Consider the following 26,483-nt stretch of genomic DNA (forward strand, 5'->3'; position numbering starts at 1 on the left):
ACACTCCCCTTTGATCCATCCAGGGCCAGGTGGCCACAGCTGCCCTGCCTCTACCCTTGGCAGCTGGAGGGTCTTCCTGACACCTGTCACCCCCTGGGCTGTGGGTACTGTGCCTGCAGGGCCTGGAGTCTCCCTGCTGGACCCCGGTGTTGTTCCTGATGAGGGAACAGGGAACCAGTTTCTCACTCTCACACTTCCCAGGGAACCTCCTTCTGGAAGCTGAGCCCCAGGCCCCATCGCCCTGGATGGCGAAGTCCCAGGCTGGGCTCTGTGGGGAGGTGGACCTGGTATTGCTGACGATGGCCTGTGCAGGCCCGTCCCAGTGCCCAGAAGTGTCAGCAGCTTGCAGGAATGCTGGCGGGGAAGCAGGCGGGCGGGGTGTGGGGGCATGAGACGAGGCCTCCGCGGGGTGCAGGGGCATCTCATTTGCTGACCATGAGGGGCACTGCCATGTCAGGGTTGGCCCCTTGGCAGCCCCCCACCCCCGGGCCCTGCGTGGATCTGCCCACAAAGGGGCAGATCTCTCCTGGGGCCAGCTCTGCCTCGTGCTGCCACCCGGGGGCTGTGACCCCCAGGCTGGGGGCTTAGTTAGCAAAGCTGCAGTGGGTCACATTGAGGTCACTTGGGGAGGGCTGCCCGGCAGGGCGCCCAGCATGTGGGGGCACTGCGAAGTGCCTGGTCAGCAGTGGCCAGGGTGGCATGGGCCCACAGACTGGGACAGGGAGGGGCTCCATGGCTGGGGTGAGCCTCCCTGACTGCGGGGCCAGGGCACAGATAGGGCAACACTCTGGGGTGGGGACGGGGAGCTCTGCACTCAGTCCCTGTCACTGTGCCCTGGACCCACATTGCCCTCGGGGTCCCATCTCCCAACCCCTGGAGTGAGCCCGGCCACAGCGAGGTTCCCTCTTGCCCAAACCTGTCCTGAGGTCCTGGCTGCAGCAAGGCTACCCCAGGCCACCCAGCTGTGCTGGCTGTGTTCCCCCAGGGCAGGCAGGCGAAGATGGGGTCCCTGCAGCAGGGCAAGGCAGGCTAGATGCCAGGCCGTGCCATCTGACCCGCTTGCCCCCCGAGGGCTCCCTGTGCCTGGTTCCCACCCAGTCCTGAGTCTGCTTTCCCGTCTGGCAGGGAGTTTCCCCACTGCCAGTGCCTCTTCCACTTATCCAGGGAGAGCATGTTTCTTGTCAAATGGTGGAAAGGCCGTGGGAAGTTCTCAGGCCCCCACAGAGAGCCTCCCCTGGGGCCCTGGGGCTCATCCCAGAGACCCTTCCATGGGCAGCTGGGCAGGTGGTGCCGGGGTGGGTGTCTCAGCCCCTAACTATCAGGCTCTCCTGCTCCATCTTTCTTGGCTCCGCAGCCTTGGTGGGGGCTGGGCTGAGGGGCCATGCCTTGCCCCCCAGAGACTTACTGGCCACAGGCTCCCAGGGGCTGAACCCCCACCGCCCCTCAAAGGGGCTTTGTGCCACCACAAAGCGGCTCTGTCCCTCTCAGAGAAGCTTGGGCGTTGCCATGGTGACAGAGGGGGCCTGGGAAGAAGGGGTCCAGCGTCTTGAGGGAGAAAGGATGTTCCAGGCAGAGGGCACTGGTGCACACAGGCCACCGGCCCTCAGCCTGACCGGACAGCTGCCCCACCTGTGCCTTCGGGGGGGGGGTGGTCCTCGGGGTCTCATGGACCCCTTGGCCCCTGGGTAGGAGCTTGGCTCCCAGGCCCTGGTGCCAGTTGGATCTGTCGGGTTTGGTCCCAGCCTGGCTGTGAGCCTCAGGCTCCGCCTCAGGAATGCCTTGGCCCCTGTGCCCACCCCAGAGCACAGTGGGGTGGGGCTCTGAGCCTGGGCCCTCAGAACTGCCCCCTCGCTGCTCTGCTCTCCCTGAGATGGAATGGGGGGTTGGGGGAGCCACCTCCCAGAGGGACCCTAGGGGGAGGTATGGAGGCAACAGGCCAGCCCACCCCGCACAGTGGGGCACCTTGGCGTTCCCCAGCGTTATGCCTGGGCTCCCCTCTTATGGCCAGGCTGGAGTGGGTAGGCTGCTGGTGCAGGCAGAGAGACCACCAGCCCCAGCCCTCCCTGCCCTGCCCTTGGGGTGCCCCTGGGCTGGCTGCTGCTGTGGAGACCGTGGAGGAGATGGGTCCTCGCTGCCCAGACCCCCCGCTTGGAGCCTGTCAGGCATCGCCCTCGGGCTGCGACTGCAGCTGGAATCTGGGTCAGGTGCAGGAGGGGCAGCCTGGGATTGGGGGACTGCTGTCCATCGCCATCCCACGAGTTCACCCAGAGAGGCAGGGAAGCCGGAGACTTAGAGCAAGTGTCTGTGACCTGCCCCGGCAGGAATCTCAGACCGAGACCCTTTGGGGGCCTCTGGTGCGGGCTCCCTGTGGCTCAATTCCCCCACTGAGGAGGGGCAGCAGCTGGATGCTCACCTACACCTGGCCCACTCTCCTGCCAGGGCGAGGCCTCCTCTGCCGTGTCCAGCCTGCAGTTACCTGGCCATTCCCCAGCCCTGGCCCTGGGCCCGGCCCCAGGCCCTTAGCTCCCAAGACCTCGGGCTCCGTGGGCCCCCAGAAGTGTCCCTGCCTTGACCTGGCTCCGAGCCTCCTGCATCAGCCTCCCCATAGCCCCTGGTCCTCCTGGACCACCAGTCCAGTCGCCCCTGCCCTGGGGCTGACCAGTGCTGCCAGGGACCTGGCTCTCCCTTAGCCCAGGGCGCCTCATCAGTGCAGGCAAGAGCCCCTTGGGAAGAACCGCCCAGACCCTTCCCCCTGCACAGAGTAGTTGTACTCTATGTGGTCAGTGGGTGCTGCTGGGTGTCCACAGGGACAGTTTGGGGGCAGGAGGAGGTCACTGAGGGGCCATCTCTGTCCACCTCCCACCCCCATGGTGTCGGGTCCAGGTGGCGATAGGGTCACCTCCTCTGCTAGGGAAATCCAGTTTCCAGGCTGAATTCAGTTACAGTTCTCCCAGCTCCCTGAAAACCTAGCTGCTTCCCTCAGGTGGCGGGTGGCAACGCCCGCCTGAGCCCCTGGGGAGAGTTCCCTGGCCTCACACTTGCCTGGCCTGCTGGGGTGGGGGAGGGGCACCTGCTTTCCCATCTCTTACTTGCCGTCTTGCGAAGGCAGTAGCTCCTAGAACGTGGGTACGTGCAGAACTTTGGACCTGCTGCAACCTGCGGGCCAGGAGCCCTCCACCCAGAGCACCGCTGCGGCCGACACGCCCTCTTTCCATTGCGTGTGTGTGTGCGTGCACGCGTGACCATTTCCACACTCATCCTTCGCACCTCATCTCTGGGCCACACGCCTTGTTGATGACCTTTTCCCACCTCGAGTTGGGGTTTGGTTTTCCTACTGACTTATATAGGCACCGTATAGATGAAGGATATCACTTTTCTACCGGATGTTGTGAAGACGATCCCAATATGTTGACAGTATTTTCGTTTTCTTTGTCGTTTTCTCCTACTTCCCATATCATGGAAAATTGCGAACACAACAGTGGAGAGTAGTGTGACGTGTCCCCACGTGCCCGCGCATCTTCTGCGGCAATGGAGCCGTGTCTACATGTACAGTCCCACTTGTCGTCTGTCTGAAACGCTCGCTACACTTGAAAAACAGAAGCCACAACCACAGCACGTGGCACTCTTTCTGGATGTTTAGAAATGTTTCATTCTCACAAAGGCGAGCTGGTCCTTTTTCCTTGGCAGTTCCTTCCACTGCTTTGAGGTCAAGAACGGACTCTTCCCATCCAAGCCCCACCCCCAGCCCTGCGACCCCTGCATTACACCAACTACGGGTGACCCTCTGGTCCTGGCCGTGGCACAGTGCCCGTCCTCGTGGGCTTGGCCAGAAGCTGTCCCCGCGGCTGTGGGCACCATCCAACCACAGCAGGGGCGGTAGGGTAAAGATGGGCACTTGAAAGGCCTGGCCAGTGCTGGGAGCATGGGGGGGACACCGTGCCCTCCCAGGTGGGTGGCCTTCAGTACCCCTGCTGCCTACTTTCCTCCCCATCAAGTGGGTGGGGCCAGGGGCGTGGAAGGAGGCTCCACCCGTAGCCAGTCCCCTCCCTCTTCTTGTGAAGGTTGGGGCAGTGGGCAGTGTGCCAACAAATGGCCGGCGAAGGGTCAGCACTGGAGCCCAGGCCTCCCGCCAGCCTGACCCGTAGGAAATTCCTCTAATTCCTCAACCCAGATTGGACTCCGTCCCCATAATTTGATTTCTGGAGCAGGGTTTGGCTGGGCTCCTTCTGAGGAGGAGCGGCTGGTTTAGCAGGAAGACGCCGAGTGTGGGCATGGTTTCGGGGGAGGGTGGGCATCTCCCCAGTTCCTTCGTGTGCCTGTACCCTCATGGGGGAGCGAGCGCTGGCCACAGTGGCACCCCAGCGGGCTTGGGGGCCCCTTCCCAAGAGTGTTTCTCAGCCTCACCCTTGCTCACCCATTCATCCACCCAACTACCCGTCCACTCATTCCTCCTGCCCGCCTCCCGTTCTCCCCCCACCCTGCTGCCTCCGTACCCACCCACCCTCCCATGCAGCCCCCTCCCGGCAGCATCCACATGTCCCCTCACTGTTCATCTGTGTCCCTTTCCACCCGGTCTCCTGCCCTTCCATCCCTCCATCCACCCACCTGGGGCCACTCCTGGGGTGCCTAGGCCTGGACACGGGCCCCAGGACAGGCAGCCTGTGTCTGCATGGCACATTCGTCCCTGTCCTCTTCCTAAATCCACCCCATGGGTGACGGGCAAGCGTGGTGAGGAGTGGCCTCCACCGAGGACTCAGGAAGCTGGTGGCTTGGTCTGGGCAGGGGCGGGAGGGGCCTGCCCAGCAGGCAGTGCGGGGCCCTCGAGGGCAACAGAGGCTGGGAAGGCGTTGGCCAGGGAGGAGAGCGAGGGTCACTGAGGTCCTGCATATGGCACTTCCCTGGTGGCCCCCAGGCCTCCCGGGACAGCAGAGGAAGCAAGTCTGGAGCCGACCTCTACCCAGGATCAGCTGGGTAAAGCATCTTTGAAATCTCATGGTCCATCTTAAAAATTCATGCATATTTTGCCTTCCATGTTATCACGTGGGTCCGCAGCCGGCCCACCACCCCCGTGCTGACCACCACCTCTCCCAGCAGGAATTCAATTTGTTGCTGTTTTATTTGTGTGACAGGTGCTGGGGAAGTGGAGCCCAGCCCTGGACCCACGCTGGTCTCTTCCCTCGATGGGCCTTGGTTTCCCCAGCTGTCGTGGGCTTTGGGGGAGTCTCTGTGCTGTCCTTTCACCTTGAAGTGCACCCGCGCCCCTGGCCCAGCTGGCACTGGAGTGGCCGAGCCCAGCGCTGACCCTTCCTCTCCAGGGCTTTGTCCTTGCAGCCGGTTCCCCAGGGGCCCATGAGCAGCAGAGCTGACCCTTGAGGGGTGCTGCCAGCCATGCCCAGGCCCCACGTTGGTATGGCCTTGGCGGGCTGGCCTGGGTCAGGCTTTGTGCTGCACATGGAGCCCCCGCGTGGCCTGCGCCCCACCCGCTGCCGTGCGCCTGGGTCTGAGCACACATACTTCTGCTGCTCTTTGCCCACAAAAAGCAAACATGCTGGTCAGCCAGGGAGCAAGTGGTAAGGAAAAGCGCTGGCTCTGGCTTGTCTTTGCAGCTGCCAAGCCCCCACTGCCCCCACCCACTCCCCGGGGGCCCACAGGGGCAGCGCTGGGATGGGGACCGGGCAGGCCTGACTCTCTCCACACGCTGGGCCTCAGGCGCCCAGGCCCCTGCCCTCAGCCTCCTTCAGGGTCGGGCGTCAGGCACATGGGCCACTTCTGGACACGGAATCTCAGCCAGGCTGTATGCATGGGGTAGACACCGGCCTTGCTCCCAGCCAGCGTGGCTGGGAGTGGAGGTGGGACCGCTGGTCTGCAGGCCCGTGTCATCCCCGCACCAGCCTAGGTGGCCAGGCACCCAGCGGCTGTGGAGCAACTTCTCACTCTGTGCCCACTAGTACGCCGGCTCTGCCGTGTGAGCTGTGTGGCTACAGACAAGTCCCCCACCCTCTTTGGGCCCCAGCGTCCACCTCAGTGAGATGGGCCTGTGCTGGTGCCATGAGGGTGGGGTGAACTGGCATGCGCTTTGGACAGCAGACTGCCTGGGAGGTCTCAGAGCTGGTCACACCAGCTCTTTCTTTAATTCCCTTCCCTCCCCTTCCCTTCCCTCCCCAGCAGGCTCTGGGCCGCCCATGGTCCGAGGTTCTGCTGGGCCTGGCAGAAAGCAGGGAGCCCAGGTCACAGCCCCACACACCACAGGGAGGGAGCCGGCTGCTTCCGGCCAGCCTTGGATTAATGGCTTTTAATTTAGAATTTAATCAATGTGGCTTCTCTCCAGAGAGCTGGATGCTGTGGTCTGGGAGTGAGTCATGTGATCTGTGAGTGGGGTGGGCAGGGGGCCCACGACGGCCTCTCCAGGCCCCCGCCCTGGCCCCACCCTGACTTGCTCTGCTTTGCCTGCAGTCAGCCAGCGTCCTGGTCATGGAGGACTGCAACGTGCACTCGGCTGCCAGCATCCTGGCCTCAGTGAAGGAGCAGGAGGCCCGCTTCGAGCGGCTGACACGGGCATTGGAGCAGGAACGGCGCCATGTTGCCCTGCAGCTGGAGCGTGCCCAGCAGCCTGGCATGGGCAGCAGTGGCGTGGGCAGTGGGCAGCCCTTGTCGATGGCCTGGCAACAACTTGTCCTGCAGGTAACAGCCCAGGGACTGAGGAAGGGTGAAAATGGCCAAGTGGGGAAAAAATCAAGGGGCCTAGGTGGACCACAAGCCAGCATGCAGTGGCTTACTGCAAGACCTGGGGCCTCTGGGGAGGGAAAGAAAGTGGGATTCCAACCCCCTTGGGTATGCAGGGCATCATGTGACTAATGGGCAGGACACAGCCCGACCCTCAGAACAGCACTTTCCACTTGTGTGAGCCCTCAAGGCCCAGGCAGCTGGGCAGGGTCTGTTCTGGGCGGCTCAGCAGTCAGCCTGGTGACACTGAGGGTTTTGCTTCCATGGAGTCTCCCTGCCTTCGTTGCCTGCATCAGTCAGTGGGTCAGCCCCAGGGGAGGCTTGAGCAGGGCTGAGGCTCTGCCTTCAGCCCAGCAGGTGACTGGCCATTGCCCCTGCTCAGCCCCAGGAGATGTAGAGCCCGGTCTGCTCTTGGCCAGGCCCTGAGGACTCTGAAGGTGGGATGTACAGTCAGGTCAGGAGGCCTCATGGGGTCCTCCCGACACGAGCTGTGCCCCAGTACCGAACCTTCAGATGGGGCAATAGCGCCTGGCTCCTGGGGTGCTGGTGGGGGAGGAGGGAACGCCACACCTGGAGTTTGCTGTGATTGTTGCAGTTCCTGTGATTGACTGAGATGCAGGGCAGGGAACGGGCAGAGCTCCAGGGAGCCAGACGGGCTGCTGGCTGCAGGGGCCCGGCACAGATGTGCTGGCGGCTTGGGGCAGCCTGGACCTCTGTGGCTGGAGAGGAAGGGAGGGGGTTACGGGTCTTGGTGGAGACTGGCCCAGTGCGCTAGTCTCACCTAGCCTGGGCGTTTGGGGCTCAGAAGCAGTGGTCTGTGTCAGGCTGGGAGACCTGGCCAGTGACTGCCCCCAAGCCTTGATGTCCTCATCTACCAGTGGGTGATCCATACGCATGGTCCAGCATGGTCCACAGTCAGAGCTGAAGACACATCTTCAGTGGGCCCAGACACACAGGGTAGCTGTCTTTCCAAGCCAGCTGGTGCTGAGGTGGCCGCACAGCCAGTTCATGGGAGGCTGGAACTGAGGCCAGGTGGGTCTAGGTATGAGGGCCACCCCTGTGGCCCCCTGGACCCCAGGCACTCCAAAGGGTGAGGCCCTGCACCCCCAAATTTGGGGAGCAGAACAGCCCACTGGGCCACACAGGGACAGTGGCAGCCCATGACCCCAAGGCCACTCTTTAGGCTCCAGGCCCTCTTTCCAGCCCTCCCAGGCCGGAAAGGGCTCTGGCCTCCAGCCCAGAGGGTGCTGCTGAGGGTCAACGCCCCTGTGGGAAGACATTCCCATAGCCTGGAGCTGCCCTGGCCTCCTGAGGGCTGCAGCCTGATGATCAGGCCACCACCCTCCCCACCCACTACCCCTCCCCACCCAAGGCCCTCCAGGCCTGCCCTTGGTTTTCTCTCTTGGGAGGAGATGGTTTCTCAGGCTGAGATCAGAGAGTGTGTGTTCCCAGGGCTGTGGCTGGACTAGCAGGGCTGATGGGGAGGCAGCCACATCCAGCGGGCCAGGCCTGGCAGCCTCCATGCCAAACCTGCTTCCCAGACCCATCTCAGCTGGAGGTGCCTAGTGACCCACCTGTGAGCCACGGGTGCCTGGACCTGGTCCTCAGTGTCAGAGCCCAGATCTGTGCAGCTTGGAGGCTGGTGGCAAGGCAGGTAGCTGGGGCTGGGGAGTTGAAAGTCTGGGGGTGCTGCTCCACAGTGCTGGCTGCCTGCCCTTCATCCTCCAGCAGAAAGGGTCGCCTCCTCCAGACACCTGGAGCAGGCTGGCTGGAGCAGGACTGGCCCTCACCCAATGTGTGTGTGTATGGGGGGGGGGGACACCTTTAGGGACCTGGCCAACTTTGGGCTGGGCCAAGAGGGGGATGAGGGTAGGGCAGTAACAGATGGTGAAATTTGAGAGAAGACAGAAATGACTCACATGTAAGCATCCAGGCCAAGTTCCCTCAGGGCAGTGGTACAGTCTTCTGCTCCTGCCCCAGGTAGCTCCACGGATGGAAGTTACAGGGGGGCCAGTGGTAAGGACAACTTAAGGGAAACTGAGACTCAGAGGGACATACAGTGGACACCCAGAGTGCTTGAGCATGCTGGTTGCATGGCCTATGTGCATGGAGTGTCCTAGAAGAGGAGTGGGGTCTGGGGAGAAGCAGGTGGGAAGCAGAAAGCCAAGGCTAAGGCCCCCTGTCTTGCCCAGCCTGCTGAACCTTTGTGGGCCGGCCCAGCTCTGTTCAACCCAGAGCATAGGTCTCTTGTTTTTGGTGTGAGAGCCGTTGGCTTGCCTTTGTGGGGTATGACCCGAGAGGGCCCCAGCCCAGACCCTTCCCCGTGTCTACGCTTCCCTTTGGCCAAGCCAGACCCACAGGGTGGCTGCACCTCCATGCCAGGCTGCTGGGGGTGGGGAGTGCACCATAGTAGGAGAAGCTCTGATTAACCGCCCCCTCTAGCCACCACTTCCCAGTAGGTCAAAGACATGGAAGGGAGAGGATCTGAGGCCAGCTGGGCCCCACGAGCTTTCGCCCAGGGTCACCCAAGAGTTGTGCTCCCTCCCCTCCCTTTGATCTGCTCTGACACCTCTCAGAGGATGGGGGATCCCTGGGCCTCTGTGACTTGATGGGGAGAACCCAAGACAAAGTGGGTCAGTGCAGGCTCGGGTTGAGCTCTGTGGGGACGCTTACTGGGGAGGTGCTGGAGGGTGGGCAAGGGCCTGGAGCCAGATCTAGGAAACCTGAGCGACATCGCCGTCAATACTGTCTTACAGGCCGCCATTTCACAGCTAGGGGAAACTGAGTCGCAGCCGGGATGGGCAGCTTGTGCCAGGAGGGTGGTCTTGCAGGATGCCTTAGCCGCACTGGCTCCTGCACTGCCAGAACTGTTTCCTCAACTGCAGGGGTAGGGCTGTGGGGTCTTTTACTGGGGGTAAACCGAGGCCTGGGAAGGAGGACTCCGCGGGAAAATGCTACCCCCGCGGTGCGGGGGTGGGGAAGGGGAGCCCTGACTGGCCTGACCGCGAGGGCAGAGGGCGACCCCGGCCCAAGGCTGCAGGCAAGCCCCGCTCCGCGCCGGTCGGGGCGGGACTTCGCCCCGCCCAATTGGCCGCCCGCCGCCCCGCCCGCCGCCCCGCCCCTCCCGGGTGCGACCCCAACCGATTGGCTGCTATCCACCCCGCCCCAGCTTGGCCCCGCCCGATTGGCTGCTCGCCTCACCGTCCCGCCCCTCCCGGTTGGCCGCTGGCCGCGCCTAGCCAGGTCGGCCCCGCGGGGAGCGAGTCCGCCTAGCCCGAGCCGAGCGGCAGAGGCCCCGCAGCCGAACCCAGTCCAGCCGCCGCCACCGCCGGCTCGCGCCCCCCGCGCCCGGCCCGATGCCGGCCGAACTCAGACAGGTTGGAGGGAACTTGGTCCCGGGCGGGGGCACTGTCCTGGGGGCCGGTGGCGGAGGGCGGGGCGCCGGCCCTCCGGGAGGACCCGCTTTTGTTCGTGGAGCCGCCGGCCGGAGGCGGCTATTGTCTGCGGCCCCGGGCCGGGGCCGGGCGGGGCGGCGGAGTGAGCGCGCCGCCGGGGGTGCGGGGAGCGGGTGGAGGGGTGGGAGCGGGCGCACTCGGGCCAGCGCCCGGGACAGGTGCCTGGGACGGGGTGGTGGGCAGGGCCTTCCCGAGCAGCCCCTCTGCGCAGGTGGGAGGCCGAGTCTAGAGAGGGCGGCGCGACTAGGCCTCCCCCAAATTCACAGGGCCCCGGCTCTGGGGGCCGCGCAGGAGTTTCGGAGCTTTAATGCAAGCAGGGTCTGCCGCGGCAGCGCACGTGGAGAGAGGGCTGGGGGATGGCCCTGCCCACGTGCGGAGGCGGAGGGGGGCTTCCTCCCAGCACCAGCATGGGGGAAGGCTCGCGGGCAGCCCGCACTCTTGCTCAGAGGGGCGGGGTCCCCTAACAGGCGGGGAAACTGAGGCAGAGTGGAGGAGCAAGAGGTAGGTCTCCTACACACCTGCCCACCTGGACAGCTAGGTGCCTGCCTGCCCCAGAGATGGAGAGGCCAGTTCAGGGGAGCTGGGGGAATGTGGGGCCACTGTGTGCCTGATGGGTGTGGGCTGGGCTTGGGAAAGCTGGGGTGGGTGATGGCCCACCCTGCCATCGCCCACAAGCTTGCTCCCCCAGTCTACTGGGCACCCACTGTCCCTTGGCCTCTTGGCCACTCAGCCTGGGCCTGCGCCCTTGCAGGTGGACTGCTGCTGTGGAGGGGGGAGCTCCCGGTCAGCCAGGGCTGGGTTCGCCACTGTGGGCACCAAGGGAGAGAACGTCTGTAGTGGCCAAGGACTTGCTCCCTGGTGGGAGATGCTTGCCTGGCTTGGCCTGGACTCCATCCAGGATGGCCACTCTGGGTTGGGGGCTGGTATTCCTCCACCCCTCGGTTCATTCATCCAGCAGCAGCCATCTCGTGCTCTCTGAGAGCCTGGATGGGGTTGTGGGAGCCAGGGGTGCGATTCCACCTTAATCTATCCCTTGCGTGTGCTGGTGGGGCTGTGGACAGGGTGGGGCAACCACCCCACATTCTGTTCTTCGTGATCCAGACCATGGGTGCTCATCTCTCAAGGGCAGGCATTGCAGGTGGATCCGTGCCTCTGGGACCCCAGTCCAGCTCCCCACCAGTGGTGACTTGGCTTGTTTCCTCTGTCTCCTCCTTCCGCCATTCCCACATGCGCCCCCAGAGGCTGCTGTGGGCTTTTGCCCAGGGGTGGCCCCTCTGTGTCTTGTCCCACGTCTCATTTTTCTGTGCCTCACACACCTTAGATCTGGTCACAAAGTCAGGACTGGCACTATCCCACCTGTCCTGTGGCCTGGACACCCCGGGTCCTTCCTGTTTTCATACAAGGAAGCTGAGCCCAGGTGTGTGACGGGGCCACAGCCCTCCAGCTCTGGGCCTCTGGAGACCCTCTTGAGAGCAGTGGTTGGGTCCACCTTTCTGGGATACTGGTCACTCCCGCCCCTGCTTGGAGTCCTGGGCTAAGCCCCTCCCACAAGTTCACAGGAGCTCATGGGAAACTCCAGAAGTGGACAACAGTCCCTTGCTGGGCCAGGCCCAGGGCCCCTGGACCAAGTGGACCATGGATGGGAGGACCATGGGACAGATTTGGGCCCTGGGGAGAGGTGATGGGAGGCTGGACAGTCATCCCAGCGAGAGAGGCAAGGATGGTGCCAGGGCAGAGGGAGGGTGAGGCAGTTGACAGGACTTGGCGGGATTTGGGGTGTGGGGGAGGCTGCAGGTGTTGTTCATGTCTAGGCTATGAGGGAAATCTGGAGCTGCAGGGCTGGGGTTTCCTGAGGTGGGCCTGCCTGGGTAGGTGGCCATGGGACATGGGGCCCTAGAGCAGGGCCTTGAGGCCAGATGAGGATCCAGGCAGCCTGGTCAGCAGCCTCTGTTGAGAGCTGACTGTGTCCTGGTCAGTCAGTCTGTGACCCCATGTCTTCACCCCAAAGACGTTTCGGAGGCCCAAGCCAGGGGTCGACCTTGGGCTCCTTCTACCCTAGGCCTCGGATCCCCCACCTGCCAGTTCTGAGACTCCCATGGTAGACGCTGGGTGGGTGGTTGAGGAAGTCTGGACACGCAGGTAGAAGGCAGGAGGGGATGTCGGTGCTGGGTGCTGTCGGGAGAGCCTGCGAACTGACGTGCCTGGGCCTGGGAGCTGGGATGGGTGCTCGTGCACATGTGTGTCCAGGTCCCTTTCTGCATGTGTGTGCCCAGGCGTGTGTAACGGGGGCCGGGCCTCCCCGTGATCACCGGCTGACTCACGCTCCCGCCTCCCTGCCCACTGGGGTGAAGTCATCACCATTTTTAGCTCCCTGAGGTCATTTGCCAGTCAGGGCTCTTGGGGCCTTGGGATCCCGCTGCCGGGCTGCCCGGGCTGGGTGTTGGTGGCTGATGCTGCAGGGTTGCCAGGCCAACCTGTTGGGCCCCTGGCTCTCCTGGATCCCCATCCCCTCTTTCCCCCAATTTTGCATTGTGTCTGCAGGCTGGAGTGAGAAGCAGCAGCCAGGCCCCCCTGGCACTGAGGTCCAAGATGTGCACCCCCTGTGCCACCCTCCAGCAGCCCAAGCCTGGCCAGGGGATAGGGGCTCTTCTCGGAGAGGGTTAAATGTATGCAAATGTATGCATACCTACTAAGGGGCCCATACTCCTGGCAGTGTCCTGGACAACCTGGTCCCCTCCTGTCAGTCCTGCTCCCTGCACTCCCTGTGCTTTGTAGCCATGGGGCCTTGCTGCTCCTCCCCTTCCCTGGCTGAGCAGAGAGCTCACTGCCAGCCACACTTTTGCTCCCACAGTTGCCAAGTGCAGATGGGGCGGCCGAGGCCCCAGAGGGACATGCTGTCCCTGAACCTCTGCTCCAGAACTGCCCCAGCTCCCCAGTGCCCTCAGAGAAGAGCCAGGCCACCCTGCCCAGCTGCACACCAGCGTGTCCCCACCCCAGGCCTCAGTTTACTTCTCTTTCCCAAGGAACAGCGTCCCTCTTTCCTGGCCAGGTCCCCAACAGGCATACTACTTGCATTCTAGGACTGAGAAGGTGGCAGCCAAGGCTGTCGCCCCAGAGGGGTGACATGTGGCTGAAAGGCCTTCCCTGTGGATGCCTGAAATCCCACGTTAGCAGTTTGTGCAGTTCTGGGTAGTCCTTTCCTCTCTGTCAGGCCTCAGTTTCTCTTTTTCATAAAATCACATATTGTCCTCCGAGGCCCTGCTTCTGGGGGAGGGGGCACATTCTGTGACCTCTTCCTCTGTCACCAGAGCCTGAGGGATGCTCCTAGCAGGTTGGTGCAGGCTTCTCCCTGGACCCCTGAAGAGGCTGCAGGGGCCCAGAACCTCAACACTGTGTTCATTTGGGGGGACATGCATTCCTTTAGGACAGGACCCCAACCTGGGGAGACTTCACACCCGAGGCCCTCGGGAGGCAGGCCCCGAGGGCAGCCCTGGGCACCTTGCCTTGCATGCTCCTGGGCCCGGGGACATGAGGCTGGCCCTGGGCACCTTGCCTTGCATGCTCCTGGGCCCGGGGACGGGAAGGTGGCCCTGGGAGCCTTGCCTTGCATGTTCCCGGTCCCAGGGACGGAAGCAGAGCAGGGCTCTGGCGCCAGGCAGATGCGGGTTGAGCTGCTGGCCTTTCCTGGGGCCCAGGCGGGGACCCATCCCGCAAAGCACGGGCCTGGGCCCTGGAGCAGGACCTGTCCTCCTGCTGACCCGGCCCTGGCTGCCCGGGAATGTGCTCCCCCACGCCCGCCCACTGCGGCTTGGGTTTCAGCTCCTACCCGTCCTGGCCAGACGCTGATCCTGGGATGTTGGCATGGTGGGTGGTCAGAGGCCTGGGGTCCCCGTGCCACCCAGCATAGCAGGGGTCCAGCACAGCTGTGCTGTGGGCTGGCCTGTCCTCTCTGATCCTCAGTTTCCCCACTGGTGAGTCTGGCCAGTAGGCCTGTGGGCTTTAGAAGAGCCTCTCTCCAGCACCATCTTGCCTGCGGGGATGTTGGCAAGGGAGGCTGAGGGCTGAGGTCCAAGGCTGGGGAGGCCCGGGGGTGTGTGGGGAGGGGACACCAGGGTTCCTATCAAGGATCAGCTGGGCCCCCATTGGCCTGAATCCACCCTCTCTGGGCTCTGATATGACACCCAGGGCCTCAGTGAGGGGCACCAGCCACTGGCCCCAGTGAGGTAGGGCCAGGCCCTGCCCACTCAGCACCCCAAGAGTATCCGGGCCGGAAGGGGCGAGGGTATTTTGGTGCTCTGAGTGCGCAGGGCATTCTGGGAGTTGGGTATTTCTGTCCTGCGAGGGCGTCTAGCTGGCCTTGGGGATGGCGGGAGCCTGGGTGTGGCCACAGGGAGTCAGTGAACAATGCTGAAATTGCCACCCTCTGCACTCAAGGTTTCTGGGGTGGGCAGGGAGGAGGCACAGGAAAGAGCCATCCTTTAGGGAGGGCCCAGCCAGGGTGATGATGAGTGACATCAGGAGAGCATCCTGCGGGTGCTTGGGCCTCCAGGAGCTATGGCAGCTGGCTTACAGCTCAGACAGGGCTGCCCAAGACTGCGCCGCTGGGCCCAGGGCCTTATCCACTAGATCAGCCCGAGGAGGCCCTGGGATGGGGACCAGCCCCTCGGCTTTCAGAGGCAAGAATGTGCTGCTGTCCTCACCAGCCAGGGCTGAGACAGGCCCTGGGGCAGGGGAAGAAGGCCCTCCTGGCGTCCAGGCCAGCACGAGCGTCCTTGCCCCAGGGCTGCAGAGCACGGGGTCCTCCCACCAACACCTGCCCCCTCGCCCAGGAGCAGAGCCCGGGCAGCCAGGCCTCTCTGGCCATGATGCCGGAGGCGCCTGAGGTGCTGGAGGAGACAGTGACGGTGGAGGAGGACCCTGGCACCCCCACCTCCCATGTGTCCATCATCACGTCAGAAGATGGCACCACTCGTCGCACTGAGACCAAGGTACACCTCGCCCCGGCCTCCTGCAGGCCACCCATTATTCAGGTGGAGGGCTGAGGCTACCCTGGCCTCTCAGGCTGCCAGCCCACAGGCTGCCCCCTCACCCACCAGGTCACCAAGACAGTCAAGACGGTGACCACTCGAACAGTGCGCCAGGTGCCCGTGGGCCCCGATGGCCTCCCCCTGCTGGATGGCGGCCACCCACTGGGCCCCTTCACCGACGGCCCGCTGGACCGACACTTCCTGCTGCGCGGGGGTGGCCCGGCGGCCACGCTCTCCCGCACTTGCCTTGGCAGCGGGGGCAGCTTTCCTGATGAGCCCCGCGACATCCCCAGCTATGGCAGCCTGTCCCGCGGACTGGGTGTGCGGCCCCCGCGTGGAGGCCCCCTGGGCCCAGGCCCCGGTGATGGCTGCTTCACGCTGCCCAGCCGCCGGGAGGCCTTCCCCGCAGGCCCTGAGCCTGGGCCGCCAGCCGGCCGCTCCCAGCCCGAGCGGTTCCAGGCAGAGCCGTATGGCTTGGAAGACGACACTCGCAGCCTGGCTGCTGAGGACGAGGGGGGCCCGGAGCTGGAGCCTGACTGTGGCACAGCCGCGCGGAGGAGGCCAGACTGTGGGAGGGGCCTGCGCACCAGGTGAGCCCCCATGTGCTCTCACTGCCTCCGGGAAGCCTGCCTTCCACTCCTTGCAGAGTACCACAAGGGTAGTCTCGCTGCGGGGCTGTGTTAGTAACGCACACGTTAGTTTGAATTGGCCTTGGCTCTTCTCGGGGACAGTGGCAAGGGCGGGCTCTGGGCTGTGGGGTTGCACTGGGCACCCTCCCTGCGGGTCTGGAGCAAGAGAAGCTGGTGACGCACCCATGCCTGCTGCCCCTGCTCCAACCAGATGGCCCGGAAGACACAAGCCCAAGGGGCCCAGGGCATTTTTCTGAGCTTGGGCCCCAGCCCCTCCCCCATGCACAGGAGCACCCAGAACCCAGGCCCTCGGTCCTTCCCTTCCCGCTGCAGCCTTTGGTTCTGTCTCCCCTGCCCTCAGCTTCTCTGTCTGTCAGGTGGGAACATGACCACTGCCTGGGTCTGGATTATGCTGTGTGACCACAGGCAAGACACTCGCCCACCCCGAGTCCCAATCCCTCACCTAGGAAGTGGGTTTGACATCTTGTGCCCTGGAGAACTGGTGGCCTGAGGCCCCTCAGATGGTCCTACCAGGCTGGCTGTGTGCAAGGGGTGCACTAGCCAGACATGGCCTCATGGGGAGGTGGGACCCCAGTCACAGACAGATGTTTCGTAGAAATACGTTTAGCTGGGAGTCAGGGAAACTGCCTGGTGATGGGAGTGAGTGAGCTCCCATCTGGCAGGGATACAAATTCTGATGACATTGGCTGCGGTTTGGCTCTATCACTGGCTGTGAGTTAGTTCTTGCTGGGTCGGGTATGACCCTCAGCACCGACGATGCTCTAGGCCCAGCCCTAACCCATGGGTTCATGGTCCCCCGGAGAATGTGTGATGGGGCCGCTTGGGGACAGGGCCAGCCAGCAGCCGCGAGAGGACGGTCACGCACCGTGCTCGCCTGCACAGGGCCTACGAGGACGTGGCGGACGATGGCGGTGAGCTGATGGAGGAGCGGCCCCCCTTCCCGGCCACGGCGGCGCCTCTGGCCCAGCCGGAACATGGCAGCCTGGGCAGCCTGGACCGGGCAGTGCGGCGCTCGCCCTCGGTGGACAGTGCCCGCAAGGAGCCGCGCTGGCGGGACCCCGAGCTGCCCGAGGTGCTGGCCATGCTGCGGCACCCCGTGGACCCCGTGAAGGCCAACGCAGCCGCCTACCTGCAGCACCTGTGCTTCGAGAACGAGGGTGTCAAGCGCCGCGTGCGGCAGCTGCGGGGGCTGCCGCTGCTTGTGGCCCTACTGGACCACCCGCGGGCGGAGGTGCGGCGCCGGGCCTGTGGGGCGCTGCGGAACCTCTCGTATGGCCGGGATGCTGACAACAAGGCCGCCATCCGGGACTGTGGCGGTGTGCCTGCCCTGGTGCGCCTCCTTCGGGCCGCCCGGGACAGCGAGGTCCGTGAGCTCGTCACAGGTGAGGTGCCCGGCCGCCTGCGTCGTGGTTCAGTCGGGAGTCAGGCTCAGGCACTGTGTCAGGTCTCTACCTCTGGACTCGGCCGCCACAGGTAGGGCTGGCGCTGGCCCCCTCCCCGCCAGCTCCCATGTCCCCACCGTGACTACTCTGGGTCCTGCCTCTCTGGTCCCCCCCAGCAGGGCAGTGGTGGGGACCGTGGCTGGTCAGGGTCATGTGATGACCCCCTCTCGGCGTGGCCCCAGGAGCATAGTCCTACCTGCCTGGGTGGCTGGGAAGGGGTGGGGAAAAGAAGGCACATGCCAGCTCCAGGCTCCCTGCCAGCCCCTCCTATGTGTCCTGGCCTCTAGGGGGCTCCTTCCCCCCCCCCGGGGAGCCCCCTTTCCGTGTGGCGTGTGCATCTCACCCACACCAGAGCAGCACCCAGGGCCTCTTGTGGCTTTTGTCACTCCTGTCTTCTGGTGTGAGCTGGGGCCCAAAGAGGGCGGGGTGGGTCCTGAGCTGGTCCTGTGGGGACAGTGCCTGTGGTCAGCACTGGCGGGTTGATGGCGCCCTACAGGCACACTCTGGAACCTGTCGTCCTACGAACCCCTGAAGATGGTCATCATTGACCACGGCCTGCAGACGCTGACCCACGAGGTCATTGTGCCGCACTCGGGCTGGGAGCCAGAGCCCAACGAGGACTCCAAGCCACGGGACGCTGAGTGGACGACTGTCTTCAAGAACACATCAGGCTGCTTGAGGTGTGGATGGGGCCAGGCTCAGGTGCCCCTCGAAGCCTCCCAGGGCTGTTCCCAACCAAGGAGGCAGGAGCCAGGCACCAGAGCCTGCATGCACACCTGGGGACAGCTGTCCTAAGAATAGCCACGTCCCTGTGTCCTAGATAACGTGGAAGACAGCTAGCCACCCAGGCCTCGGCGTCAGAGTCAGGTCACAGTTCCTGCCCGAGTCCCGAGAATGTGCCTGAAGGGGCTGTACTCACCCCCACAGGCAGCCTCTGGATGTCTGCCACCCTCCCATGTACCCCTGCTCCATCCCTACCCAGCTTCGACCCATCCCTGTGACACCCAGGGAGGGGGAGCTAGGACCCTCCTCTCCAGTCTGCCTCAGAGGCCTCATCCCACCTCCTTGTGACCCCTGCCCTCCCCCCACCACCCTTGGAGGCCCTGCAGAGACCCCATAGGCAGTCCTGCATTCCCTCGGTCCTGCCTGTGCATCAGGATATCCCCCCATGATCCTCTGGGGTCCTTACCTCAGCACAAGGTGGAGCTTTGAGCTGCACAGATGCAGGCCTCTGGATCCACTTCTGTCCCTTTGCAGTTCAGCTGGGAGTCAGGGGAGCCCCCCACCCCACACAGATGCCAGGCCAGGGCCCCCTCCTGGGGTCCCAGCAGTCAGGCCATTGCTGCTTCACCTTCACTGCTAACCTGTTGTCATCTGCTAGCAGCCCTTACAGCGTGGCACGGAGCATGTTCTGCAGATAAGATGAGACCCCGGAGCTGGAGCTGGGGTCACAGGGCTTGCTCTTGGCCACACAGGAATGTGAGCTCAGATGGTGCAGAGGCCCGGCGGCGACTCCGTGAGTGTGAGGGGCTGGTGGACGCACTCCTGCACGCCCTGCAGTCGGCCGTGGGCAGGAAGGACACGGACAACAAGGTAGGCGGGGAGGCCCTGGCAGGCCCCAGGCAGGGTCAGTCTCGCAGCCTCCCATGAAGGGTCGGGGAGTGGAGCAGGAGCCCTGGACTGTCCAGGCGGCACAGGGGACGGGTGTGTGGTGCGGGACAGCAGGTGTGCCCTGAAGCCCTGGACCAGGTCCCGCGTGTGGTAGGTGCTCCCCCCTCCTTCCTCAGGCCCTCCCTGGGTTTCGCCCGAGTGGGCCCCTAACCCAGGCCTCCCCATCCTGCACCCGGTCCCTTCTGCGCTCACGAGCTGTGGCATCTTCCCTGGGGAGGGGGCGGTCAGTGTCCCGTGCCCCCCAGCGGTACCCTAGCCCCCTCTCCCTGCAGTCGGTGGAGAACTGCGTGTGCATCGTGCGGAACCTCTCCTACCACGTGCACAAGGAGGTGCCGGGGGCCGACAGGTACCAGGAGGCTGAGCCCAGGCCCCCGGGCAGTGCCATGGGCGCCCAGCGCCGGAGGAGGGAGGATGCCGGCTGCTTTGGTGGCAAGAAGGCCAAAGGTGTGTGGGTGGGACTGGGGTACTGCGTTAGGACCCCCAGCCCTGCCAAGCCGAAGGCCCTCCGCACCCACAGGGGACACGTTCAGGGAGCCAAGGAGGGTGCCCAGGACCACCTGTGCAGTGGTCCCCCCTGGTGCCCGGACCCAGGCCCTCAGCTCCAGGAAGGGCCTGGGGGCCCAAGTTTGGAAGTGCCGAGGACAGCGCCGCCTCCTGGCATTGGCAGGGCACCCGAGGATCCTGAGGAGCCCAGGGAGCAGCACCCCACCTGCCTCACGCCGTCCCTACCTTGGGTGCAGCTGCCAGGGGTCTGTACACTGCCTTCACCTGCCCCACTGCGTTGGCCTTTTCTGATCCCCGTCCCACTTGTGGGCACTCAGCCCCCAAAAGTAATCGGGGTGAGAGTCCCCGTCCCCCTGCCCTACACTTCCTGGGAGGGAATGGGGGTGCTTCCCGCTCAGGCTCCTCTCCTCTCTCCTGTGCTTCCTCCGGCCGCCCAGAAGAGTGGTTCCATGAAGGTAAGTCCCTGTTTGTCCTGCCGTGCAGGCCTGGCGGGTGCAGTGGGCACCAGGGACCCCTCCCCCCCCCCATTGCTCCGGCAGCTATCTCCATGACAACTGCAGGACCTTTCATCCTTGGGAAGGCCCCATCCCTGTCCCTTCTCCAGGCAGCCATCTCCATGGCAACTGTGTGGACATGACAACTGCAGGAATGTCAGCCTGAGGCTGGTTGGGAGGCCGAGGGGCTGTCCCTCTGTAACCTCAGAGCCGAGGGTGGATAGGGCCTGGGCATGTCCATTCCCAGGGGCACTGGGGAGCAGAGTTTGCCCCTCCGATGGGATGGGCCAGGTGTGGCTCAGATGGAGGGACCATGCAAATGCCCCAGGAGGCTGGGTAGGGCAGGCCCCTGATCGTCTGAACTCAGCTCTGCCTTCCAAGAATGGGAATGTTCCTCATCTGAGCGGGAGGACGGCCGGGAGGTGGTGAGCTGGCTCTCACGGAGGTGTGCAGGCCGAGGCTGACGGGTGTTAGGTGGGGCTGCTGCAGGGGCCTGCGGGTGGGGGGGTCTCCTGGCCAGCAGAGCCCAGGGCCGGGTCCTGGCCCCAGACAGGGGCAAGTTTCCCCATGAGTGGGACTCTTGGCTCCAGCCTTGCCTCACTGTGCAGCCAGGCAAGTCCTGTCCCTGCCAGCCCTCGGCTTCCCTGTCTGCACCTCCCTGCCCCTGCCTGGGCTCCTGGGCCCCTCAGTTCACACACATGGTGGGCCCAAGGATCCCATCGGAAGGATCTGCAGTGCAGCTCCCAGCACCCGATGGAGGATGAGCCCTGGCAGCTCAGGCAGGGCTCGGACCTCCCTAGGCCTAACTGCCACCACTGCCCTTTGGGCAGAGCTGCCTGCCTGGGCTCAGAACGGTGCTCTGTTCCCAGGCCTCTTGGTGCCCAGTCTTGGATGTGGGGGTGCTGTCCCCGCCCCTCCTGACACAAACCTGCACCCTGCGGGGTCCACCTCACCTCCCACTGCCTTTCTGTTCCAGGGAAGAGGGATGGTGAGGTGGACCGGAACTTTGACACTCTGGACCTACCCAAGCGGACTGAGGCTGCCAAAGGTGAGCAGTGGGAGGTGGAATCCAGGCCCAGGCCTGTCCAGGAGTTAAGCTTTGTACCACCAAACAGGCTGAAGGGGCTTGGGGATCCCATGGGGAAACTGAGGCCCACAGGTGTGGGGTTCCCCGGAGGACTGTGTAGTCCCTGGGCACCTGCTCAGGGCTCAGAATCAGGGTCTGTGCCACAGGTCATTTCAGGCAGGGTGTGGGCACGGAGGCAGGGAGGAGCCAGGCACTTGCCAGGTCACATAGCACATGAGAGGCTGGCAGGGATTGGAGTGAGGGCTAGCTGGGCAGGGCCTCCTGTGCCAGCCGAGGAGCCCGGGTTCACTCGTAGGGGTTTTGGAGCCCCGAGGTGCAGTCAGATCCAGTTGGGAGGCTGGGCAAGATCACCCAGATCGTGTGGGGGAGCGGTTGAAGCTTCTCGCCCCCTGTGTCCATCGGAGCCCCACTCTGTGTGGCACTTCTCTGTGCACTGGGAATCCAGCCTGGGCGAGAGAGGTCCGCCCTGCAAGCCCAGATGCCCAAGAGCAGGGTGCAGCGGTGCAGCCGTGGGAGGTCTGGGGGGGAGCATCACAGGTAGAGGGACCAGCCCATGCAAATGCCCTGCAGGGGCGAGTGCTTGGAGCATTTGGGGAACAGGAAGCTGGAGTGGAGGGAGCATGGGACATGAGAACTGGAGAAGGGGTGATGACATGTGGGGCTTGTGGGGGAGGGGAGGAAATGTCCAGGGACACAGAAACCTAAATGTGGGGACAGACTTGGAAGGCCGCTCCGCCCTCCTCTCTGGAGCACTGTGGGGTGGCTCTGCTGCCAGGCTGGAGCCTCAATTGATGAGGGATGAGGAGTGGTTGAGTGGCTCTGACAGGGAGGATGGGCCTTATATACGGGTGGGGGTCTGTTGCTAGGGAGTCTGAGTCCTGTTGCTAGGGGAGCAGCCGTGGTTACTGCCTCCCTCCCCACCCTAGGCCTCCCGGAAGCTCCAGCGTCAGGCAGGTCCCATTTCTTTGGCAGTGGGGTCAAGGAAGAATGACCTCGCCTAAACCCACTGCCACCTCAGAGCCTGGGTTGATTGCCTTGTGAAGTGGGAAGGCTTTTTACTGTTCGGTGACTAAGGGGTGAACATGTTGCTGCTAAACATTCCTGATGATGCCACAGCCATCTTGGGCCACAGCTCGCCCTTCCCTGGGAGGGCTGAGGAGGGGGGGGGGGGTGGCGGGGCGACCTGGGTGACTGTGGGCTGCGGGTGCTCCGTGCGCAGGCTTCGAGCTGCTGTACCAGCCCGAGGTAGTGCGTCTTTACCTGTCCCTCCTGACGGAGAGTCGGAACTTCAACACTCTGGAGGCCGCAGCCGGTGCCCTGCAGAACCTCAGTGCCGGCAACTGGGTGGTGAGAGGCCAAGCCTGGCAGGGAGGAGGTCTAGGGAATCCCAGGAGTATTCCTGGTGGAGATGCCGGGGGAGCTGCTGGGGGAGGGCTTTGTCAAGCAGGCGAGAAGAACGGTCCAGCCGGAGGGGCGGTCAGGGCTCAGGTGGGCGACTGTCTGGTGTGTGCGGGGCGGCCAGCACTGAGCACACCTCACACCCCTGCCGCAGTGGGCCACGTACATCCGCGCCACGGTGCGCAAGGAGCGCGGGCTGCCGGTGCTGGTGGAGCTGCTACAGTCGGAGACCGACAAGGTGGTGCGCGCCGTCGCCATCGCCCTGCGCAACCTCTCGCTGGACCGGCGCAACAAGGACCTCATTGGTGAGGGCGGGGACGGGGGTCTGGGGCCCGGGCCACCTGCTCCTTGCGGCCCCCCTTCTGCCGGCGCCGGAGCATCCTCACAGCCCCTGCCCGCAGGGAGCTACGCCATGGCCGAGCTCGTGCGAAACGTGCGCAGCGCGCAGGCACCCACGCGGCCCGGGACCTGTCTGGAGGAGGACACAGTGGTGGCCGTGCTCAACACCATCCACGAGATCGTGTCTGACAGCCTGGACAACGCGCGCTCACTGCTGCAGGCCCGCGGTGTGCCTGCGCTGGTGGCACTTGGCACCTCCAGGTGGGTGGGCGGGGCTTAGGTGGGGCAGGAGGTGCCCCCAGGTGGATGGGGTGGGGCCTAGGTGGGGGCAGAGCAGGGCAGTCTTGGCCAGACACTGACCCCAGCCCGGACCGCAGCCAATCGGTGCGCGAGGCAAAGGCCGCATCCCACGTGCTGCAGACGGTGTGGAGTTACAAGGAGCTGCGTGGTGCCCTGCAGAGGGACGGCTGGACCAAGGCGCGCTTCCAGGTTTGGCCCACCCGGCCTTTCTCTCTCACTTCGCCCAGGCTGGGTACCCCGCGGGAGCACCCCGACCCACCCTGTCTGTTATGTGCCCTCCTCCCCCTAGTCGGGTTCTGCTAATGCCAAGGGCCCCAAGGCACCACCGAGTCCTGGAGGCTTGGACGATAGCACGCTGCCGCTGGTGGACAAGAGCCTGGGTGAGTATGAGGCAGGGGTCCATCCTGAGGTTCAGGAGTGTCCCTCCACCCTGCTGAGGGGTGGAGGGAGGCTGACCTTCCTCCAGGAAGATGGCCCCCTCCCTTCCCCTCCCCAATCCTCTCCACCCGTGGTGTTCACCTTGGCACCAGGCTGAGGCCAGCCCTGGTCCCCTGCCACCACTTGCAACCAGCCAGCCACCCGCTCGTACCTTGCAGACGGCGAGAAGTCAGGCAGCCGGGACGTGATCCCCATGGAGGCACTTGGCCCAGGTGAGGGCAGGTGCAGGTGCAGGTGCAGGTGCAGGCTGCCTATTCTCTGTGTGGGGAGGACCTTCCGAGGAGGTGTGGTTGGAAGAAAGATTTGGTTTAGGGGTGCTCAGGGGTGAGGGGTGGGGCAGCCAGGGAGGGGTCACTGCCCAGCCAGGGTGTCCTGTCTGGCAGCTGAGGGGGCAGCTGGAGGGTTCTGAGCCGCTGGTGGGGAACAGGGGAGAGGCTGCAAGGCCCACCACACGGGAGGGGCCGTGAGAAGGCCTGGCTCAGAGCGGGCTAGGTGGGGGCCCTCTCCAGATGCACCCTGGGCTGAGAGGGAGATCCATGCCTGGTGCCTGCCTCAGAGTCCTCTCCTGCCTCCACCCCACAGATGGATACTCCACCGTTGACCGGAGGGAGTGCAGGGCTCGAGGCAGTGACCCTGCAGGGGAGGCCTCTGACAAGGAGTTGTTGAAAGTGAGTGGCTATGGGCAGGTGTCCAGGGAGGTGGTGTGTCCACGGGTCACCTGGAGAGGGGCCCAGGCAAGGTTTGGTCTGGGGCCTGGGGTGGGGCTCACCTGCAGGGCAGTTGGGCTAAGAGACCCGTTTGGGGTGTGGCCCTTCTGCCTCGGGAACCTCACGTCAGAGCCAGCCTGTGGGTGCAGGTGGTTAAAAACTCGCACCCACTGGGAGGGAGGGGGCCCGGGACAGAGGGCGCATCTGCACCCTCCTCTGCATGGTCTCGCCTCCAGGGCAGCCCCTGCCACCTGTTCTGTGCCAACCCTGCCTCTCCGAGCCCCGCTGGTTCAGCTCCCCCGGCCCTCAGGCCTCTCTCGCATGCACCCCGGCTCTTGCCCTGCCCTGCTGACCAGCCCAGCCCCCACTCGCCAGCTCGGACTAACTTGCTCTGTTCTGCCTCTAACGCCCTCCTGCCCACCACCCTGCAGCCCGACCCCGGCAGGAAGGCTCCTCCTCCCGGGCCCAGCAGACCCGCGGTCAGGCTGGTGGACGCCATGGGGGATGCTAAGCCTCAGCCTGTTGACTCCTGGGTCTAGCTTGCATGCCTGGTACGTTCTTGTTCTCATCTGGTGTTCGTCCTCTGGGCGGGGCCTTCTCTCCATCCCGTCTGCCTGCCTGCCTGCTCCGCTCTCCGCACGCTCCCCGCAGGGCCACCTCGAGCTCAGCGGGCCTGAAGGCCCAGCGGAGGGAAGCCCAGGCTGGGGGCTGAGGGAGGGGCCCCCTGGCCTGCAGCCTGGCTCAGGCCCTGTGCCATCAGGGCCTGGAGGTCACGGGGTGAGAGCAGGGGTGGTCCACACCTTCCAATGCCCCTAGCACAGGGTCCCCCGAGGACCACCCGAGGCAGCTGCCTTCACCCACGCATCCATCGCCCTGCTACCGGGCTTGCTCAGCCTTCCCCTCTTCCTCCTCAGGGCCTGGGCCCAGCCGTTTGCTCTTAGGGTCTGATCTCGGAAGAAGGGACCTCGGGAAAGGACCTCCAGGCGGCCTGCACAGACCCCGCCGTGGAGCTGGGAGCCCCTGGCGGCGGGGGTAGGCAGCTCCTCTTTCCCTGGAGCTGTGGGTTCTGGACACGCCTGCCCTCCCACCCTCTCTCCCCCCTTCTAACTCCCGGGCGAGTTAGTTTACTGATATGGTGCTGTGTGCCAGTGAGAGCCCGGCAGGGCCCAGGGCAGGGCACCCGGCTTTGCTTTGGGGCTGGCGGGGCCCCTGAGGAGCTGGGTGGGGGTGGGGCCCTGGGGCCCCGCAGCCAGGGAGGGGGCTCAGTGAAGGGAGTCTGAACCCAAGGGTGGAGGGGCTTCCCTGGGCCCTGAGTTGGGGGCGACCCACAGAGAGGCTTTGGAGGGTCCCGCCCACCCCCAGATGCCTGGAGCGCCTTTCCTGCTCGGCTCTGGCCCCTGAGTAGCGCCTCTGGGACTGACCTTTGGCAGCAGCAGTGGGGGACTGCTGTTCAGTGCCTGCTGTTTGTGACTTAAAAACAAGAAAAACACTAATGAAAACAATTAAAAACAAAACCAAAATAAGACTATGGGTAAACATCTAAATTTTTGTAAGAAAAATTAAAAATTAAAAAAAACAACAAAGGAATCTCCTGTCTTCCGAGGCTCAGCTCTCTCCGTGAGCCGCTCCCATCGTTTGCTGGGTGTCGGAGGTGGCCCATGGTGTGTGTCTGCTGTGTCCAGCAGGGGCTCAGCTCCGAGTCCCCAGGGTTGTTTCCTCACATGCGTCCCCTTTCTACACACAAAGAGGAGTGGGCTTGATCCTGGGTAGCTAGCTGGGTCCTGAGGCCTGGGGTGGAGTCCTGGCCAGTGGCTGGTCTTGGGCACAGGTGGCCCTCAGCCAGGAGGGGTGATCCTGGAGTCTAGGACCCCACCCTCTGCTGGGGCCCAAGGGAGCCTCCGAGGTGGCCAGAGGTCCAACCACTTAGGGGCCTTGGGGCTGGAGCACCAGGTCAGAGCTGGGGGCACCTGTGGATTTAGGTGGATGCAAACCAACTCTGCTTCATTGCTTGCCAGCTGGGCACCTGCAGAAGTGCTGCAGCTGGTCTGAGTCTACTCTCTCTTCGCCAAACAAGGCCGAGTGGGACTGGGGACGGTGCTTCCCCTCAGAGCCACACACGGGCCCCAAAAGGCTGGGCACTGGACAGACCACATCTGGCACTGCTGCAGGGCCGTGTCCACCTTCCCCAGCACCTGCTTGGTCAGAGATGGACCTGCAGGCTGGCTGACTGCCTTGTTCCGGTTTCCCA

The 26,483-nt window shown here is 64.3% G+C and overlaps 1 protein-coding gene across 5 annotated transcripts in view; it reads left to right on the plus strand.

The window, feature by feature from the left end:
* The window catches only part of ARVCF (ARVCF delta catenin family member), a 36,698-nt gene extending 10,876 nt beyond the window's left edge, over nt 1-25,822 (plus strand). Inside the window, exons 2-19 of one of the 5 annotated variants that reach the window (XM_082416987.1) lie at nt 6,454-6,681; nt 15,008-15,166; nt 15,275-15,795; nt 16,738-17,237; nt 17,794-17,977; nt 18,773-18,890; nt 19,241-19,412; nt 19,910-19,927; nt 20,943-21,014; nt 22,273-22,400; nt 22,606-22,756; nt 22,853-23,051; nt 23,168-23,279; nt 23,380-23,470; nt 23,687-23,740; nt 24,111-24,196; nt 24,667-24,786; nt 25,150-25,822. In XM_082416987.1, the coding sequence (XP_082273113.1) occupies nt 6,472-6,681; nt 15,008-15,166; nt 15,275-15,795; nt 16,738-17,237; nt 17,794-17,977; nt 18,773-18,890; nt 19,241-19,412; nt 19,910-19,927; nt 20,943-21,014; nt 22,273-22,400; nt 22,606-22,756; nt 22,853-23,051; nt 23,168-23,279; nt 23,380-23,470; nt 23,687-23,740; nt 24,111-24,196; nt 24,667-24,774 (2,883 nt within the window). In that variant the 5' untranslated portion in view covers nt 6,454-6,471 and the 3' untranslated portion in view covers nt 24,775-24,786; nt 25,150-25,822. Of the gene's footprint in view, nt 1-6,453; nt 6,682-9,943; nt 10,101-15,007; nt 15,167-15,274; nt 15,796-16,737; nt 17,238-17,793; nt 17,978-18,772; nt 18,891-19,240; nt 19,413-19,909; nt 19,928-20,942; nt 21,015-22,272; nt 22,401-22,605; nt 22,757-22,852; nt 23,052-23,167; nt 23,280-23,379; nt 23,471-23,686; nt 23,741-24,110; nt 24,197-24,666; nt 24,787-25,149 lie in introns of those variants that run through there. The other 4 variants (XM_082416991.1, XM_082416990.1, XM_082416989.1 and 1 more) reach the window with 4 other exon arrangements.
* Nucleotides 25,823-26,483: the final 661 nt, after the last annotated feature.

Source organism: Balaenoptera physalus (genome assembly GCF_965194825.1).
Source record: "Balaenoptera physalus genome assembly, chromosome: 12".
NCBI lineage: Eukaryota > Metazoa > Chordata > Mammalia > Artiodactyla > Balaenopteridae > Balaenoptera > Balaenoptera physalus.